We start from the raw sequence: 20,901 nt of genomic DNA, 5'->3' as shown, positions 1-20,901 counted from the left end.
TAGCACCAAAATCAAGAATCCATGAGTTTTTTATATGATACAAATTCACAAATAAAACTACTCCAACACTGTTGTTATCACTATCATCAGAATTATCTCTATCAACTACATTAGCAGAACTCTCCTGCTCCTTTCCTCTTTTCAGCATAGGATAATCTCTCCTAAAGTGACCATTCTCCCCGCACTCAAAACAGTTTTCCTTTTTATCTATAGCTTTTGATTTGCTCATTCTCTGTGTCATTCCCCTACTTATTAAATCTTCCCCTTCTTTTCTATATTCAGTAAAGTTCTTTTGTAATTTTTTCAATTTTAGTGCATTATTAACATCATCTAATGAAATATTAGTTTTTCCATACAGTAGTATATTAATAAAAGTCTCATAAAAAGATAGTAATAAACACAGAACAATCAATTCCTGATCCTCATTTTCAATCTTAATATCAATGTTATTCAGATCTATAATTAAAAAATTAAACTCATCAAGGTGTTGTTTAATGGACGTACTTTCACTCATTCTGAAATTATACAACCTTTTCTTCAGATAAAGGCCCGATTTTACATACCACAAATCTTTCAATTTCTTCCATGCAGTTGAAGCTGAAATTTCTTCAACAATCTCTCGCAGAACATTGATACTCATAAAAATTGCACATAAAGCTCTATCCTATATACTTGACTTTTTTGATTCTCTCATACCGTCAGGATATCTTTCTTCAATTGTTCGCCTCCCTCCCCCCCTCCCCCCCAAATCTTTCCCTTTTGTAACTCTTCCAATATTAGTGCGTTACTAACATCATCTAATGAAATACTAGTTTTTCCATACAGTAGAGTATCAACAAAAGTCTCATAAAGAAGATGGTAATGAACACAAAACAATCGATTCTTGATTCTCATTTTTAATCCTAATATCTACGTTATTCAAGTCCATAATTAAAGAATTAAACTCATCAAGGTGCTGTTTAATGGATGTACATTCATTCATTCTAAAATTACACAACATTTTCTTCAAATAAAGACAGTTCATCAACGATTTTACAAAGCACAACTCTTCCAGTTTCTTCCACGTTGCTAAAGCTAAAAATTTTTCAGTAATTTCTTGCAGAACATTGTCATTGACACTCATAAAAATCGCACATAAGGTTCTATCTTACATACTTGACTTTTCTGACTTTCTCATACCCTCAGGATATATTTCTTCAATTACCCCCCCTCCCTTATAAACCTTATAGCACCAGGAACAATCTCATTCTAACCTTCCACATATTGAAACTTGTACTACCATTAAACTTCTCTATCTTATATTTTGTGGATATCATCTTAAATCCCTACACTGTGCATTAAAAAACTAAATAGAAAAAAAAAACACTGTCAGAAAGCAAAAAACACTCACAAGGAGTCACCACTACACAGAAAATCACTAAACGTAACCACCGGAATATAGCACGCGCCATCATGCACCTCCACTCGCTGCCACGCGATGTCACATGAGTGGCCACCGGCCACCTCTTGCTATTGCCAAAAAACACCAAAAACATACACAGAAACGTGCGATTCAATGGATCCGGCTTCAGTTTCTCTTTTGGCTCTGGTTTGCGCACAGACAGGGTCGGACGTCACGGATCCGCCTTCAGTTTCTCTTCTCTGGCCCTCCTCTTCAAGCAAGTCGATTTTCTTCGTGTGAGTCGTCGCGTGTCCAAACTTCTCCATTCTAAGTCTGATTTCGTTGGTCACCACTCATATAACCCAACTTTCTCCCTCATCGATTTAGTCGAACGAATCTGAGCATGGACCGTTCCGTCTATTCAAGTCGTGTCGTTCGTCATTTTAGTTTCTCTGTGCGATTCGCCTTCTTCAAGTAACCAAAAAAAACCAAATTTAATTTTTTTTCTTCCCTGATTGATCTGTTTTCTCTCTCTAACTCAACTGAAACCCGAGTTCTGATACCAATTGTTGGAAAAAATTAATTCTTAAAGCATGCACAATCACACCAAAATAAAAGTATAAAGAAAAGAATATAAATATTTTATGTGGTTCGGCAATGCGCCTACATCCACAGGTAAGATCGGCAAGAAAGAATTTCACTACGTAATTTGAAAGTATATCACCAATAGGTTAGTAAATCTATTTATAAATAAGTTAACAGAGCTTTTCACAAATAAAAATTCTATAAGATATATATCAAATATTTCTTATGATAAATATAAAGAAAATTCAAATAAATTATTCTCAAAATATAGATAAATATCGCCAAAATTTAAGACACATAAACAGTTTATTTTAATAATATGGCAAAATTAGTTTTTTTTGGGCAATTTTTCTCTCTTTTATGTTTAAAAAATAATAAAAAAATCAAATAAAAGAAAAATATATTTAAATATGCCGTGTGACAAAATGTTTAAAATATTTAAATATTAGAAAATAGCAATGCACCAATTATTAAAAAATATATGAATATGTTTTAGTGTTCTAATGCCCATAAACAGTTATAGTTTTATGTGTTGGCAATATATATAAATTATCTGTAAATATTTGAGATTTAAATAAATATAAAGAATCAGAAAATTTAAAAGTATATCTCAATATTCAAAATATTCTTAAACAATGCAAATATTTTGAATAACTATAAATTTTTCCCGACACAACCAAAATACTCTTACACACCTTGAATACTTTGAATATATATCGGTGCCTAAAAACTGTAAAAATACTATTAGATATTTTAAATATAAATAATTCATAAAGTGTTAAAAGAACAATAACAAAGTACTTGAAACACAACAAGTACTTTTCATTTGTACAAACCCTAACTTGAAACAAATGTGAATTGCATTTCTTGTAATCCGATTTAACTTTTCAAAATATACCATTGCAAAAAGAGATTCTATTTTCCGGAAAAGAAAAAAAATGAGAGAGAGAAGCAGAGTGTATTTTATTTACATTGGATGCGATCACACAAGTTGGTGTTGCTATTTCTGGTCTTCATTCCTAATTGCCCTCAGAATAGGATCATTTTCCAAGTCCAAATCATCGTCGTCAAGCTCATCTAACTCATCTAGAATCGATTGGTTGATCCTCTTGCGTGATTGTCTCCTATGCTTCTTAGGCTCCAGCCTGGGCTCAGCTTGCTGCACACCCATGTCTCCCATTTTGTACCTGCCAAATTCATTATTTAGAATTCAGTCAATTCGAGGTCAGTTAGCATTCAAGTGTTACAGATAAACACATACAAATGTGGGGAGATACTTTTACATAGTAGTTAAAGTCCAAAATTCTGGGTGCTGATATTGTGCTCCCACAGTGCCACATGTACACCTTCTAATTTAATTATATTGTATAATAATATTATTATCATTTTCCCTCAGATAACAGGAATATAAATCATTATATAATTGTTAACTTCAACAAAGATAGTATTTTGGAGAAACGTATTTATAGGGTTCACCAAAAACACCTGTTCATAGAATCGTAGCAGAGGAATGCATGGTATACATATCTTGTAGCAACCAACGGAGCCAAAATAGTTCAAAAATAGCATCAGCGTCAGCACGATACTCAGATTTTTTACTATGGCAAGAAATGACAAACTGATTATTGCTCCACCCAAAAAAATAAAAAGAACATCCGAAAAAGAAACAATATCTAATTCTAGAGTAAGATAAGTAGGAATTGGTCATCCAATCAACATCATTTTTTAAAAAATAACCAATCAACATCATAATATACAGACAACCCTAATTACAAACTAGTTAGAAAATGAAGCTAATAGAAAAAGTTTTGCCCTTTACATAGCAAAGAATTTGATGAACTAAATTGTGACACGAGTGATGAGTGGTCATAAACTGACTGACTAAATGAACTGCATAAGGAATACCAGGCGAGTGACAGTGAGATAAACAAGATTGCCAGCTAGTTGCTATACATGTTTGGACCATCAAGGGGTTTTCCATTCATGGGGGTGAGTTTCACACTGGACTCCAGAGGTGTATCAACAGTTTTGAAAATTGTGATATCAGCACAAGAAAGCTAATCAAAAGCATATAATAGTCATCAAAATTGGAGGAGAATTCAAGGCCCAAAGAAAAACTAAGAGAGTTGAGATCTTCTATTTTAAAATGTTGACTAAGATATTGTCGATTTCTGAAATATAGGATGTAATATCACCAACTATGATCATATTATTAACATAAAATAACAAAAGGACCACGATCAATGAGTGAACAAAGAAAGTAGAATCAGGAGATCTAGAGACAAAAGCAAAATTGGCAATTATACAGCTAAATTTGGCAAGCCAGATCCTTGATGTTTGTTCCAATCCGTAGAAACTTTGCTGAAGTTTTCAAACCTTGTGAGAGAGATGAGAATATCTAGGAGGAGTATTGATGTAGAATAGGAAGTCCCTGAAGTGAACATATTTCGACAATAGGAAATAAGAGACAAAACTAACAAAGGAACATAAATGTTTTGGGAAGTCAACCAAAATGAATAGGAAGATTTAATTTTCTTTTCTAAGTTTCCGAAAGTTTTATAATAAAGAAAAATAGGATGCTTTGTTTTTCTATTTCCTAGATCTCCTATATTTCTCTAATACTTTCTATTTCACTTATTTTCCTATTTATTATATTTTTTAAATTTTATAAAAAAAGTATCAACTTAGTTATTAGGTACACTATTCATGATATTTATTCAAATATTGAGATATTAATTTGATTACTGAGATCCGAGGTCCTCAAGTTTTGTTCTTACTAAAAGCTTCCTAAATTTTATCTTCAAACTCTTCATGTCCTCCATCAATTAGTATCAGAGCCTTAATCGATTCGTCACGTTTCCCTAAATTTTCAACAATTGACTTCCCAAAATTCTCCAAATGCTTCTTCCATATACATTCTGTCTCTCCTTATTCTTCTTTAAAAATTAAAAAAAGAAAAAAAAAAAACTAGACTAGGAAAGCAAGTGAGCTTGTTCATTGGCCACCGCTCAGAGGTGGTTGATACCACCTCCAGCATTAGCCTCAGAAGTCCCAAATCAGCAAAACCCCAAAGTCCCACAGCAAATTGATATTCACTTTTTAGAATTGCCCTTTCACTTTTTGAGGTTAGTTGGCTCAATTTTTTATTCTTAATTCACTTTCGCAAACTGATATTGGACAAAGCATGTTTGGAGCCAGAGAAAAATTGGATGGATTTAAAAAAATGAGTAGAGTTCTTTTAGTTATATTTTATCGAGTATATGGTTCAGTTACAAATGATAATCTACGATACGCTTTATACAAAAGTATAATCAACATAGATATGTGAAGAAAATTAAAACCAATCGATATTCTACAAGGTTGCAAGCTTTTCTGACCTATGAACTTTACAAAGATGCTATCTGGGCTCAAAATTCTCTCAAAAGATATTACTTATATGGTAGATGTTATATAATGGAAATCAAATATTATCTTCTGATGTCTAAAATAGTGAAAACAAATGCTCCACCTGCAAGAAACAAGAAGTCACAAGAGCAAGGGCACCTTTTATTCTTATAAAGTTTTGGGGGATATAAAAATAGTTATCCAAGATTTAAGTAATAAGATTAATATGCATGAAATAAAGATGAAGAGAAGTAGAGAAGTTCTTGAATCTTTAGTTACACAAAAACCTCGCATATCAAAGATGTCAATAGAACATGAGGAACAAATAAAGGATAAAAGGGTAAATGAATTGGTGAGTGAGGATGTAACGGCCCCGGAAAATATTAAAATGAAATGAGTATTTAAATATATCAAATGCGGAAGCGAGATCAAAATTTCATTTAACATCCCTTACACGAAAAACCAAACAAACGTACTTAAAATATAAAAGGTTAAACTAATTAAGAAAGAAAACTCGAAAATAAACTATGCGTATGACTACAGAGTCTCTAGGCATCCCCTTCGTCGTCCTCCTGCGGAACGGGCTCGGGAACCATGTCTTCCTGATCTGAAATGGTTAATTAAGGAGTGAGCTACACTAGCCCAGTAAGAACATCACGATATCTCACCGTCACGGAGATAAAGGTGGGTAGAAAACCACAAAAAGACCAATTGAGCATAATTTACAATAAACTCGTTTATTAACAACAAAACCTTTCATCAATAATAAAACTTTTACCATCCACTTACCTTGGTGGAATTTATGAAAAACAATATGAGAAAAACAATAACATTATCATAATCATTGAATAATCTAAGCTGTAAAACATAACACTTATCACGCCTCTTGTAATTCAATCATTGTACAACATATCTTTTTTTCTCATTTACCAGCCTACTAGTATCCGTGGGGGTCCATAGGGGTTCCGCTACCCGTTAACCTTTAACATTCATAATCAGTTTCCAGGGCCGTCCCCATACCCCGTCCGGTATGGGCGCCAAAACCATGAACCTCAATACCCCGTCCGGTATGAGGGTGAAACGGGCCGTCCCCATACCCCGTCCGGTATGGGCGCCAAAACCATAAACCTCAATACCCCGTCCGGTATGAGGGTGAAACGGGCCGTCCCCATACCCCGTCCGGTATGGGCGCCAAAACCATAAGATCTCCATACCCCGTCCGGCATGTGAGACCACAATCCCGGTAGGGTTCCCTACGGACCCGGTCCGTCCACCATCTCCCAGGATATCTAGTCAGGCTGACCCCCATAATACAATTATCAGTTTACACAATCTTTCATTTTTCCTTTTCCTCAATCAGCATCATCAATTCACATTTAAACAAGCAAATCGTAATTCATACCAAACAGACAACATACAGTATCAGTTTTTCAGTCATTCAACCCATAATTAATAAAAACGTAGTGCATGCACACAAATCTGTAAAATGAACACATCAAACCTCATTTTGCATTTAAAGCTGTAAACAAGCCAAATAACAGTAAATCATCAATCACACTAGACTCGGGCTCCATCAGCAACCTTAAGCAATTTCACACATGCGTTAATTCAAGAAATACTGTTTTATCATTTTGAACTTTAATACCGTGATAGGAAATAGGGTGAGGGGTCCTTACTTGTTTTCGGGATCCGAATACGATTCACAGTGCGCCTGCAGGCTGTCCCTAATTTTCCCCTGAATTTTTCCCGGGGAACTGAAACACGCTAACAGTACCTGCACGGGTTCCAAAAAAATCCAAATTAGGCCCAGGGCCTCTTTCGGCCCAAATCGCAACTCCGGCACGGCGGCTCCGCCGTGCTCCGGCGACGGCGCCGCCGCTGGCGGCGGCGAGTCGCCTCGGGTTGACTGTTTTCGGCCGTTTTTGGCCGAATTCGGCCACACTCGCATTGGTCCTTGTCAGAAAACAACCCTAGGGCCCTCGGGGGGCCAAAAAATCACGGAAAAACGGAGCTTACCGGCGGCGGCGCTCTCGGGTACGGCGACTCTCCGGCGAAGTTCGTGTTTTGGTGATTTGGCTTCGGTCAACCTGTAGAGAAAAGAATGGTGATCACGGTGATATAAAAATTGCATCGAACGGAGGCCGGGAAGGGCCTCGTCGGAGGCAAAAACCGAGAGGGGGCGCGGCGGTGCCGCTGGGCTTCGGCCGCGTATTCCGGCCGTTTGGCCGGGATTTCGGCTTCGATTTGGCCATAGGAGGAATCAGTGGGGAAAAACGAGTCGGGGGTATGAAATTTACCTCGATCGGCGGTCGGAAATTTCCCCGGTGCGGCGGCGAGTGGCGGCGGGTGGCGGCGGTCGGCCTCTGGTTCGTCTTCTCCGGCGAGCGGCTGGCGGCTAGGGTTTGTGGTCTGGTGTGGAGGTTCTATTTATAACCCCTTGCCTTTTGATCACAGCCGTTCATTTTGTTTTAATCTGGGCCGTTCGTTTTTGATTGAATCTGGGCCGTCCGTGCGATTGAATCTGGGCCGTCCGATCGCGTGATTGATCTGGGCCGTCGGATCGCACCCACGCGGATCGCCAACGTGGCTCCTTTTGGAGTGACGCGGTCTTGCCACGTGGCAGGCCCTGGTTGGCCGGGACTGCTGACCGGGCCTGCTGACGTGGCCGCCCTTTTTTTTTTTTTTTTTTTTTTTTTTTTTTTTCTCCTCCTTTCCGGGTGCTACAACTCTCCCCCCCATAAAGAAATTTGGTCCCCAAATTTGCCTCATTACTCTTGATCAAACAGATGAGAATATTGGGCCCTAAATTCTGATTCCAGCTCCCAAGTCGCCTCCCTAGGCGTGTGGTTCTGCCACAAGACTTTTACAAATGATATTTCCCGGTTACGGAGTATTCTGCTTTCTCGGTCCGTGATACTGACCGGTACTTCTTCATAAGACAAGTCCTCTCGGAGTGAGAGCGGTTCATGAGCCACGACATGAGAAGGGTCCGGATTGTACTTGCGCAGCATAGATACATGAAACACATTGTGAACCCGGGAGAGCTCAGGGGGCAGTGCAAGTCTGTAGGCGGTGGTACCAATCTTGTCTAAGATTTCAAAGGGTCCAATGTATCTGGGGTTTAATTTTCCCCTTCTGCCGAACCTACTAATTCCCTTGAAGGGGGTGACTTTAAGAAACACCCGGTCACCTTTCTCAAAGGCCAGGTCCCTCCTTCGGGTATCAGCATAGCTCTTTTGCCTACTCTGAGCTGTCTGGATGTTCTTCTTGATCTTAACTATCTTGGACGTGGTTTCTTCCACTAAATCCGGGCCAAACAATCTTCTATCGCCCACTTCCTCCCAACAAATCGGTGACCTGCACGGACGCCCGTAAAGCGCCTCGTATGGGGCCATGCCGATGCTTGCTTGGTAACTGTTGTTGTAGGCAAACTCTATCAGGGGTAGATGGTCGTCCCAATGGCCTCCGGAGTCAAGGACACAAGCTCGGAGCATATCCTCCAGCGTACGGATTGTCCTCTCTGATTGTCCATCGGTTTGGGGGTGGAAGGCAGTACTGAGGGACAGCTTTGTTCCCATAGCTTGCTGGAAACTATTCCAAAACCGAGAAGTGAATCTGGGATCCCTGTCGGATACCACTGTTACTGGGACCCCATGCAGTCTGACTATTTCCCGGACATACATTCTTGCCAACTTGTCCAACGAATCAGTCATTCTGATGGCCAGGAAGTGGGAAGACTTAGTGAGTCGGTCAACAATTACCCATATGGCATCGTGTCCCGATCGTGCCTTGGGTAGTCCCGATACGAAGTCCATGGTGATGTGTTCCCACTTCCATTCTGGAATCGGTAAAGGCTGAAGCAACCCCCCTGGGCGTTGATGTTCTGCTTTGACCTGCTGACATACCAAGCACTTAGATACAAAGTCGGCTATATCTCTCTTCATCCCATTCCACCAGAATCGGGGTCGCATAGTTTGGTACATTTTTGTACTTCCTGGATGCATGGCGAACCTTGAACTATGGGACTCTGTCATGATGTCTCTTTTTAATTCATTGTCGTCTGGGACACACATTCTGTCCTTGAAACGAATCAATCCGTCGGCAGAGATCTGAAATTCTGAGTTCACTCCCTGTTCTGCATCCTTCTTGCGGTTTACTAGGGCGGAGTCGATTGACTGGGCTTCCTTTATTCTTTGGATTAGCTCGGGTTGGACTGCTAGGTGGCTCAAACATGTGGCCCTCTTCAGATCTTGCAGTCGAACCTGCTGCGTAGCCCCAATGGACCTGCATTCCGAAACCATCAGATGGGCTAGGGTGCCTGCACTCTTCCTACTGAGGGCATCGGCTACTACGTTGCCCTTACCTGGATGGTATAGGATGTCACAATCATAGTCCTTGAGGAGTTCCATCCACCTTCTCTGACGCATGTTGAGATCCTTCTGAGTGAAGATGTGCTTCAAGCTCTTATGATCGGTGTAGATCTGAAAGGTCTCTCCATACAAATAATGGCGCCAGATTTTCAAGGCGTGTATGATTGCGGCAAGCTCCAAATCATGGGTAGGATAGTTCTTCTCATGATTCTTTAGCTGTCTAGACCCATATGCTATAACCTTTCCATGCTGCATCAGGACACAACCCAGGCCCAGATAGGAGGCATCACTATAAACTGTATACCCTCCTGATCCACTCGGTAGAGCCAGCACGGGTGCAGTAGTCAGTCGCTTCTTCAATTCTGAAAAACTCCTTTCGCAGTTCTCATTCCAATCAAACTTTGCATTCTTCTTTGTGAGTCGGGTTAGAGGGGCCGCTAGACTGGAGAACCCTTCGACAAACCGGCGGTAATAACCCGCCATCCCTAGGAAACTGCGAATTTCCTTAACTGTTGTCAGCCTTTTCCAACTAAGTACCGCTTCAACCTTTTCGGGGTTCACCGACACCCCTTCCTTCGATATAACATGTCCTAGGAAGGCGGTTTGCTCGAGCCAAAATCCACACTTGCTCAACTTTGCATACAACTTCTTTTCCCTGAGTACCTGGAGGACTTGGGCAAGACGATGAGCATGTTCTTCTCTACTTTTTGAGTAGACTAAGATATCATCGATGAACACGATGACAAATTTATCCAAGAACTCTCTGAAGATTCTGTTCATTAGATCCATAAAGATGGTCGGGGCGTTGGTTAGCCCAAACGGCATAACCAGGAACTCATAGTGTCCGTACCTGGTTCGGAATGCCGTCTTGGGGATGTCTTCTGCTCTCACTTTTACCTGATGGTAACCTGATCATAGATCTATTTTAGAAAAGACCTGTGCACCCTGCAACTGATCGAAAAGGTCATCAATCCGGGGGAGAGGGTACTTGTTTTTAATTGTTACCTTGTTTATCCTTCTATAATCAATACACAGTCTCAACGTTCCATCTCCTTTCTTTGCAAAAGTAACCCCGGCACCCCATGGGGAAATGCTGTGTCTAATGAAGCCACTGTTTTGTAGCTCAGTGATTTGTTTCCTTAGCTCTTCCATCTCGATGCGGCTCATTCGGTAAGGAGCTACCGAGATGGGTTGGGTTCCTGGCTGTAAGTCTATGGTGAACTCGACCTCTCTGTCCTCTGGTAGACCGGGCAGTTCATCCGGAAATACGTCTGGAAAGTCTCGGACTACTGGAATCTCTTGGATACAAACTTCCTTCTTGGGTTTACCTAGTTAGGGAAAATACAATATCAACGCACTGGGAATTAAGAAGAAAAGAATTTGTCATTAGGGAGAATTAGTACCGAATAATTTTATTAACTTGTAAATGGCTCCTCGTTGGGAGGATTAAATACAATCTTTTTATTAAAGCAGTCTATGGTGGCGTGATACGCCGCCAGCCAATCCATTCCTAGGATTACATCAAAATCCCCTGTGTCTAACCCTATCAGGTCTACCCTCAATTTCCTATCTGCTATCTCCACGGCACATGCCCTGTAGACAACCTCTCCTAGTAATGTCTCCCCCCCAGCGGTAGATACAAACAATAATGAATCAAGTCTATCAGGTGGTACACAAATTTTGGAAGCAAGAACATGTGAAATAAAAGAATGTGATGCACCAGTATCAAACAAAATATGAGCAATGTGGCCAGAGATAGTATACATACCATGTACCACGTCCGGGTCTGCATCGGCATCCTTCTGGGTAAGGTTGTAAACTCTGCCCTGGATTTGAGGCCTCCCTTGATTCTGGTTCCTAGGACACTCCCTCGCATAGTGCTGGGCACTGCCGCATATGCGACAGGTGTTGTTGAGGCGGTAGCAGGGTCGGTCCCCATGATCCCTGCCGCAGTACTGGCAGATCTTCCCACGAGCTGCCCCCATAGCCTGAGGAGGGCCCTGAGCGGCAGGCCTGGGTCTCTTGCTGGGTTGGACCGGCATGGTAGGCGCTGGCCTGCGGAGCGGGGCTGAAGGTCGGGAACTTCCCGCTAGCTGAGGGCGGGTGTCGAAGCTCCTTTCTATGATCTGCGCCTTTGCCAGGACTGCCGAATATGTCTCGAGCTCCATCACCAACAAGTGCTGTCTGATCGCCGGGCGGAGACCCCACTGGAATTTCCTGGCCTTTCGGCCCTCATCCAACAATGTCTCCGGGGCATGTCGGCCCAGCTCCAGGAACTTGCGGGCATACTCCGACACTGTCATATTACCCTGGACCAACTGAGCAAATTCAATTTCCTTTAAATGTTGGATGTGCTTAGGGAGATACTCCGCATGGAAAGCCGCTAGGAACTGCTCCCAAGTAACTGGTACAGGCAGGGTGGCCCGCTTGAGCTCCCACCAGCGTACTGCTTCCCCTACCAGCATGTAGGAGGCAATGGCAGCCCTCTGCTCAGGAATTACTCCTAAGGTCTCAAAGGCTCGCTCAGTCTCCGCCAGCCAGTATTGGGCCTCTTCAAAAGAGGATTCCCCCGAAAAAGTAGAAGGGTTCAGTCTCCTGTACCTCTCTATGAAGCCAGGGTCGATCAAGGAGGGAGCGGGGTCCCGAGGTAAAGGAACTGGGGCCGGCTGAGGGTGAACTGGGGGACCCTGTGGTGGCGCCTGCTGATGGGGTGGGGGCACTGGAATGTGCTGTGGCGGTACCTGTTGGTACCGTGGCTGTGGTACCGGGTCGTACCGCGGCTGTGGTGCCGGGTGGTACTGTGGAGGAACAGGCTCCTGCCGGGGTGGCTCGGGATCAGCCTGCTGTAACGGGGGCTCAACCTGCGCTAGCGGAGGAGGTCCGGGTAACTCCCTTCTCTCCTCTTGCCTTCGCTGAGCAGCTACGAGAGCTTCCACCATCTCATATAATCTGTCCAAATCCTCCCGAAGCGAATTATCTTGGGCCGCTCGGTTTAGTGGGGGCCTTCCTCTCCTCATTTCTGTGTACCTGCATTTACAAGGAATGGTTGAGTAACGACCAATCGGTGAGTATTTCTTTAAAGGACTATAGTGTAAGGAATGGGTCCGAGGAAATGCGGCTCTGATACCAACTGTAACGGCCCCGGAAAATATTAAAATGAAATGAGTATTTAAATATATCAAATGCGGAAGCGAGATCAAAATTTCATTTAACATCCCTTACACGAAAAACCAAACAAACGTACTTAAAATATAAAAGGTTAAACTAACTAAGAAAGAAAACTCGAAAATAAACTATGCGTATGACTACAGAGTCTCTAGGCATCCCCTTCGTCGTCCTCCTGCGGAACGGGCTCGGGAACCATGTCTTCCTGATCTGAAATGGTTAATTAAGGAGTGAGCTACACTAGCCCAGTAAGAACATCACGATATCTCACCGTCACGGAGATAAAGGTGGGTAGAAAACCACAAAAAGACCAATTGAGCATAATTTACAATAAACTCGTTTATTAACAACAAAACCTTTTATCAATAATAAAACTTTTACCATCCACTTACCTTGGTGGAATTTATGAAAAACAATATGAGAAAAACAATAACATTATCATAATCATTGAATAATCTAAGCTGTAAAACATAACACTTATCACGCCTCTTGTAATTCAATCATTGTACAACATATCTTTTTTTCTCATTTACCAGCCTACTAGTATCCGTGGGGGTCCATAGGGGTTCCGCTACCCGTTAACCTTTAACATTCATAATCAGTTTCCAGGGCCGTCCCCATACCCCGTCCGGTATGGGCGCCAAAACCATGAACCTCAATACCCCGTCCGGTATGAGGGTGAAACGGGCCGTCCCCATACCCCGTCCGGTATGGGCGCCAAAACCATAAACCTCAATACCCCGTCCGGTATGAGGGTGAAACGGGCCGTCCCCATACCCCGTCCGGTATGGGCGCCAAAACCATAAGATCTCCATACCCCGTCCGGCATGTGAGACCACAATCCCGGTAGGGTTCCCTACGGACCCGGTCCGTCCACCATCTCCCAGGATATCTAGTCAGGCTGACCCCCATAATACAATTATCAGTTTACACAATCTTTCATTTTTCCTTTTCCTCAATCAGCATCATCAATTCACATTTAAACAAGCAAATCGTAATTCATACCAAACAGACAACATACAGTATCAGTTTTTCAGTCATTCAACCCATAATTAATAAAAACGTAGTGCATGCACACAAATCTGTAAAATGAACACATCAAACCTCATTTTGCATTTAAAGCTGTAAACAAGCCAAATAACAGTAAATCATCAATCACACTAGACTCGGGCTCCATCAGCAACCTTAAGCAATTTCACACATGCGTTAATTCAAGAAATACTGTTTTATCATTTTGAACTTTAATACCGTGATAGGAAATAGGGTGAGGGGTCCTTACTTGTTTTCGGGATCCGAATACGATTCACAGTGCGCCTGCAGGCTGTCCCTAATTTTCCCCTGAATTTTTCCCGGGGAACTGAAACACGCTAACAGTACCTGCACGGGTTCCAAAAAAAATCCAAATTAGGCCCAGGGCCTCTTTCGGCCCAAATCGCAACTCCGGCACGGCGGCTCCGCCGTGCTCCGGCGACGGCGCCGCCGCTGGCGGCGGCGAGTCGCCTCGGGTTGACTGTTTTCGGCCGTTTTTGGCCGAATTCGGCCACACTCGCATTGGTCCTTGTCAGAAAACAACCCTAGGGCCCTCGGGGGGCCAAAAAATCACGGAAAAACGGAGCTTACCGGCGGCGGCGCTCTCGGGTACGGCGACTCTCCGGCGAAGTTCGTGTTTTGGTGATTTGGCTTCGGTCAACCTGTAGAGAAAAGAATGGTGATCACGGTGATATAAAAATTGCATCGAACGGAGGCCGGGAAGGGCCTCGTCGGAGGCAAAAACAGAGAGGGGGCGCGGCGGTGCCGCTGGGCTTCGGCCGCGTATTCCGGCCGTTTGGCCGGGATTTCGGCTTCGATTTGGCCATAGGAGGAATCAGTGGGGAAAAACGAGTCGGGGGTATGAAATTTACCTCGATCGGCGGTCGGAAATTTCCCCGGTGCGGCGGCGAGTGGCGGCGGGTGGCGGCGGTCGGCCTCTGGTTCGTCTTCTCCGGCGAGCGGCTGGCGGCTAGGGTTTGTGGTCTGGTGTGGAGGTTCTATTTATAACCCCTTGCCTTTTGATCACAGCCGTTCATTTTGTTTTAATCTGGGCCGTTCGTTTTTGATTGAATCTGGGCCGTCCGTGCGATTGAATCTGGGCCGTCCGATCGCGTGATTGATCTGGGCCGTCGGATCGCACCCACGCGGATCGCCAACGTGGCTCCTTTTGGAGTGACGCGGTCTTGCCACGTGGCAGGCCCTGGTTGGCCGGGACTGCTGACCGGGCCTGCTGACGTGGCTGCTGACGTGGCCGCCCTTTTTTTTTTTTTTTTTTTTTTTTTTTTTTCTCCTCCTTTCCGGGTGCTACAGAGGAAAATCTCATGGAAGAACTGCAACCTAATGATCAAGAGTTAACTAATGATTTTGGTGAGTTATTTGAGATAGAAGAAATTGTGAATGAAGTTGTTATTCTTGCTGATTAAGTTGAATTTTCTAGCAATGGATTTCTTGATTTAATTGTAAGCAATAATGTTGTTGAGGTTGAATGTTCTTGTTGCTTTACCTGAAGATACTACATTACATATTATTTGGCTCATAACAGCAACAAGGAAAGTTTCGTTGTTCGTCCTTTTATGGATTTTGTCATTCCTAATTGGTTCATTATGTTTTCAAAATCCTTGATTTCAAAAGCATTCATGTTGTCTCATTACAATTTCAAGTGTCGCAAACTTCAATTGTTAGGAAGACATGTTCAAATTTTAATATTCTTTCTACTTCGACACTTAAGAACTTGAGACCGAGTTTTCACCAAGTGGGGGAGAATGATGCAGAACAGAAAACTCCTAAAGTGGACATATTTCAATAATAGGAAATATGAGACAAAATTATTAAAAGAACATAAACGTTTTGGGAGGTTAATTAAAAAGAATATGAAGGTTTAATTTCGTTTTCTAAGTTTTGGAAAATTTCATAATAAAGAAAATAGATGATTTGTTTTCCTATTTCCTATATTTCCTATTTCTATAGTCCTTTCTGTTTCACTTATTATCTTATTTACTGGGTTTTCTAGATTTCCTATTTTTTTCATGTATTTAGTACCTATAAATAAGGTATCTACCTCAGTTATTAGATAAAATATTCACAAAATTTATTCAAATATTGAGATATCTGAGATCCCCAAGTTTTGTTTTTAATAAAATCTTCGTAAATTTTGTCTTCAAACTTGCTTTGTCTTACACCAATAATGTATATAAATCTCTCCTCTCATATCGCATCACCATTGATAAACTCATTTTTTATTTCCATCTAAAAAATACGCTATTGTTTGACAACAACAATGGCTAACACAATATACACAAAAGCCAATCGTGCTACTAATGCAAAACTTTCTTCATATTCAATGTCATATTTACAAAAATATCCCATGGCTATAATACGTGCCTTCTATTGTTCAATAAATCCATCAGAACGAGTTTTATTCTTAAACCTATTTGCAAGAGAGGAAGGATTATCTTTGAACTCATAACAACTTATATCAAAATTGGAAAACAACTCAATAAAGGGTCACATAAAGAAGGATGAAGTAGTATTGAATGAGTGATAGAATTTTGACAGTGATGAAAATATAGTATTCTTCAAAAATTGACATATCAAGATGTAAATAAACTATTAGAAATAGGATCCAGCAATCGAAACCCTCTACGTTCTATCCCATAATTAAGGAAACAACAGAAATGGGCACGAGGTTCTATGTTTGTACATATGTAGACATCATTCTGCTCAGAAAGCAAAGCAAAATTACTCAAGGTACATGATATACGGACCTCACTCCGCCAACCAAAAACTTATCTATTGTTTTTTGTCAATAGGGAATGAACTGCATCCTATATATATATATATATCTATGTATATGTATACATATAAACTCATTAAAGATATATATACTACAACAAAATCTAGAGCTAGGAAGATCATTTCCTTAAAACATGATCACTGCCACATACCTTACATCACCTTCTTTTTTGGTTCCAAACGTTCTCAACTCAAACTCCTCTCTGATTCTGATCTCATCCAGAAGTTGGAAATAGTAAGGATATCTTTCCCAATCCCCTTTCACGATGCAGCCTGGTTCACCAACATGCAAGCAATCATTGAATGCACATTTGGCAGGCTCACGGGCTTTGAGCATTTTCTGTATCTGAAGAGAATGGAAGCACACTCATTTTAGAAAAATATGCATGGACAAGCATCTGAAAGATTAGTAATGAGTCAAGTGAAACGAATCAAGCAAAATAAATTTTGTAAAGCATTTGATGATCATGAGACTAAGAGAAGTAACCTCAGGAAAGGCTCGGGCAAGAGATTGTTTGGTCACTTTCAACAAAGAAGGCTGGTTAAACCCAGGAGTGTCAGCAAGATAACCCCCTCCAGATAATGGTAACAAACAAACATTGCGAGTAGTATGCTTCCCTCTCCCACTCCTCGTCGAAACTTCCCCAACTCGCTGTTCCTCAAACCATTTGCTTCCCAAAATCTAAAAACAAGAATAGTAAGAAGAATTTGTAAGGTACTTCCAGCTACCTGCTAAAGCAACAAAGAAGAAAAAGTTTAGGAGAAGAGAGAAATCGAACTCACAGGTTCAAACCAGTTATCTTCTTCTGCAGCACCAGAGGTGCGATGCTCACTCCTCAAAGCATTAATTAAGCTAGACTTCCCCACTCCACTTGGACCAACAATCACAGTGGTTTGATCGCTCAAATAAAATGCAACAGAATCAAGCCCATATTTTGTTTCAACACTGCAGAAAAGGGGTTCATAGCCCCAACTACACAACCTAGACTTCCATGAAACAAGGGTCTGTACATGAAAACAAAACCATAAACAACAGTAAAGCATCAGACAAGCAAAGACATGAAGACGTTCATTTTTTAAAGTAGAAAACAGGCATATTTAGAGTTCCTGACATACTTCTTATGTTAACATTAAAAGAAGTAAGGCTTTGTCAGAAACATACTAACATCAAAATTTCAGTTTCTATGTAATTGGATTGGACAATGAATTCATTTGCAAATGAATTTTGATCTTTTGGAATTAAAAGGAGGCACAGACATTATATTCCAAATACATAAATAAAAATGCAAAACATATTTCAGACTTTTATTCCTCCAAATTCCGTTAAACTTGATAAAAATTGAAATGACATTAACTCAGTTCTATATGAAATCATTTTGAAACAGATTTCATATGGATTTAATTTTAAAAATTCCAAACATAAGGTAAAATATATATTATCAATAAGCTAATGAACATAATGTCCCGTGTCTTCTGTAAATCTCCATTGTAGCACTATTGGCACTTTAATCCTAGCAATGTTTATAAAAGAAGAGAATGTATTTGCTTTTCCATCTGCTATTAGCAGCAAGAAACGACAAGATTAATAAGTGAAATCAAATATGATAACATTACTTCACATACAAAATTTTACAAATACGCCAAAGCTATCAAACCAAGCAGCATCGGGTTTAACTAAACAAAACTTTCAATATCAATAACAGAAGGAAGTAATATGTTGCTACCTCCTCATCGACCAGCTCCGATTTGTTCAACGCAAGTGTGAGGGGGATGCCAGTGGACTCAGCGTCGACCAAGAACTTTGTGAGTGCGAAGGGCTCCAACTTTGGCTGCTCCATGGAAAAAAGCACCAGCAAATGATCGACATTCGCCACCGGAGGGTCGAGGATCTCTGTACTCCTCTGGAACACATTCTCAATCATGCCCCTGCGGTCCACCCAATCAATTGAGCTAACCAACACCCTGTCCCCAACCAGCACCCGCCTCTTTATCTTTTTGAGCACAGCCTTAACCACGCACAACAGCTCAACTCCGATTCTCGATGATGTGGAGGTTCCAGAAGGTCCTTGAAGTTCCTGTCCCTCCTGAACAATGACGCGCATGAAGTTGGCCTGGGCAGCCGCAACGGTGCCGATTGCTTGTGAGTCGGCGAGGGAGGGCTTGTCGTGTGGGGAGAGAACCGGAGCTAGGGAGGAGTACTTGAAGAAGTGTTTGGTACGGAGGATATTCTTGTCCGGTTGGGGTTTTCTGGAGACGTTGTTGGGATTTTGGTGTTTGGAAGCGATGACAGAGAAGTGGCTGCGATTGTGATAGGGGGAGATGAAGCGGAGGAGGTTACTGAAGGCAGTTGGCGATCGGTGCCGGAACAGAGAAATTGACGCCATTGGCCTTGGGAGAATTGGAAATGCAGATTTCTTTCCTTTCTTTTTCAAAGATTCTTTGAAAATGGAAAATGGAGAGTTGTTAGAAGAGAGTGTTTTTTTTTTTTTTTTGAATAATACAAAAAATTGAAGTTGGCAATGAAATTTACCAAATTATTCATGAATATATTAATTATAATTAGACAGTGAGAGCGAAGATCTAGAGTAATAAGTCTGATAATTAAATCTCTAATCCTCTATTTTTAAATTAATCATTAATTTAACTTATCTACTAAAATTAAATTTTTAATAAATTATTTCACGTGACAGTTATATTATTAAATATAAATAGAGTATAAACAAAAAATAATAATATTCAGTAGAAATTTTTTTTAGCTGAATAAAATTTTAGTTAAATATACTTATCCGATGTGTTATCAATGCCTGAAATTGTATGAAATAAAAACAAATAAAATTTACTAACAAGTTTTAATTTCTTGCTAAATATGTATATTTAAAAAAATTAATATAAATATATAAATACATTTTAACTTGTAAATAAATATATTTAAAATACGCATTAATTATATTTTCATATTTCTTTATATTTAATATTATCAAATAGAAATATTTCTTAATATATTTAAATAATATTTTATGAAAAGTATTTAAGAAATATTATTATTACTTTTGAAATAGAACAAAATTTTAATCTAAACAACTCAAAACAAGCATTCCTTAAAAGAGATTATAATATATATATATATATGTATATATATATCATACAAAACTGCCTATTATGACAATTTGGAAGAAATACTATTGTCTATTGATTTTTCTGATTACATAAAATTTGTTATTAGAGATGTATTGGCAATTAGTTTAATAGTTAATTAATAACTAACTAAAATAATTAAACACGAAATTATCTCTTGAGATGGATTAATAATGTCTTTAACAATTATCTCATATAATAATTTAAAAAATAATAATAAAATAGATTAAATAAGTTTGGTAAAAAGATTAGCTACTGATAATGAGACTAAATAAGCAAGAGCTTGATTATACCAGACACAATAAGACTATAAATAAAATAGTAATCAATAATGTATTCAGTATGTTCATTAAAAATTAGATTAGAGGCAATATGATCGTCATGGTTTTACCTTTTTATGGCATATATTGGTGTACGTACTCATTTTTTCTATATTTTTAGATAATTATAATTAATATATTATTTATTTTAAGTTAATGTCGGTATAAAAATAATGCATAATTATTTTTCATCGACTGATCTATTTCATAATATAATAAATAAATATTTGAATTTTAATGAACAATAAAGGGATACTATATAATAAAGATTAATAATTAATTTAGTTATTTAATACAAAATATTACGAGACTAACTAATAAGCCTGATATGAAAAAAAATAATAATAACTATGTTACCTTTATTTGATGAATCATATAGTTATACAATTTCATCAACTGATAAGGTTAACAAATAAATTGTAATTACAATTGAAATGACAAATATATATATATATATATATGAATTAATACATACTATAGTGTTGAAAAAATCATAAATGTTTTTAAAAAATTAAGATTATTTTACTATTCATAATGAAAATTATACTTGATTATCGCAAAGTATATTAGTTAGACTACTAAATTTGAAGCTAAAATTAACATCAACTATTAATAGTTCAGATGTGGTAGTAGCAAATATTTTATATTTTATTTTTACCAAAGATCTCGAGATAATGGTCTGCTTATCCGACCTCCGTAAAACTAAATAATTAGTCATACATAAAAACTAGTGATCGAT

General features: G+C 39.7%; 2 protein-coding genes across 5 annotated transcripts; both read right to left on the bottom strand.

Annotated features, from left to right (window-relative positions):
• Positions 1–2,710: 2,710 nt before the first annotated feature.
• EMB1688 (Minichromosome maintenance (MCM2/3/5) family protein) lies at positions 2,711–19,202 on the bottom strand. 4 transcript variants are annotated; one of them, XM_088222151.1, is made up of 6 exons: positions 18,432–19,202; positions 17,491–17,712; positions 17,195–17,389; positions 16,860–17,053; positions 3,452–3,493; positions 2,711–3,153 (listed from the first exon to the last, which is right to left on the bottom strand). In XM_088222151.1, exons 1-6 carry the CDS (start codon positions 19,089–19,091, stop codon positions 2,967–2,969), a joined length of 1,500 nt encoding a protein of 499 aa, XP_088078277.1. In that variant the 5' UTR covers positions 19,092–19,202; the 3' UTR covers positions 2,711–2,966. The 4 variants fall into 4 exon arrangements, with proteins under 4 accessions (XP_088078277.1, XP_021912000.2, XP_088078278.1 ...); XM_088222152.1 differs by having other exon boundaries at positions 2,990–3,153; positions 3,452–3,564; XM_022056308.2 differs by lacking the exon at positions 3,452–3,493 and having other exon boundaries at positions 18,432–19,199.
• On the bottom strand, positions 5,734–11,983 carry LOC148253517 (uncharacterized). Its single transcript, XM_088222155.1, has 2 exons — positions 11,489–11,983; positions 5,734–5,957 (listed from the first exon to the last, which is right to left on the bottom strand). Exons 1-2 carry the CDS (start codon positions 11,886–11,888, stop codon positions 5,899–5,901), a joined length of 459 nt encoding a protein of 152 aa, XP_088078281.1. The 5' UTR covers positions 11,889–11,983; the 3' UTR covers positions 5,734–5,898.
• Positions 19,203–20,901: the final 1,699 nt, after the last annotated feature.

The sequence above is a fragment of the Carica papaya genome, chromosome 6 (assembly GCF_054855325.1).
Source record: "Carica papaya isolate Zhongbai chromosome 6, ASM5485532v1, whole genome shotgun sequence".
Classification (NCBI taxonomy): domain Eukaryota; kingdom Viridiplantae; phylum Streptophyta; class Magnoliopsida; order Brassicales; family Caricaceae; genus Carica; species Carica papaya.
Note: the sequence above shows the minus strand (reverse complement) of the source record. Positions and strands in the feature narration are given on the sequence as shown.

What these genes read in the sequence shown, in the direction of transcription:
- EMB1688 (XM_088222151.1), bottom strand. Translation starts at nt 19,091, where the DNA reads ATGGCGTCAATTTCTCTGTTCCGGCACCGATCGCCAACTGCCTTCAGT. An exon ending in CGGAGCTGGTCGATGAGGAG is followed by an intron (nt 17,713 to 18,431) that starts GTAGCAACATAT and finishes TTTCATGTACAG; the next exon opens with ACCCTTGTTTCATGGAAGTC. An exon ending in TGCTACGATTCTATGAACAG is followed by an intron (nt 3,154 to 3,451) that starts GTGTTTTTGGTG and finishes TGAATTTGGCAG; the next exon opens with GTACAAAATGGGAGACATGG.
- LOC148253517 (XM_088222155.1), bottom strand. Translation starts at nt 11,888, where the DNA reads ATGGAGCTCGAGACATATTCGGCAGTCCTGGCAAAGGCGCAGATCATA. An exon ending in AGACCCGGACGTGGTACATG is followed by an intron (nt 5,958 to 11,488) that starts GTATGTATACTA and finishes TAACCATTTCAG; the next exon opens with ATCAGGAAGACATGGTTCCC.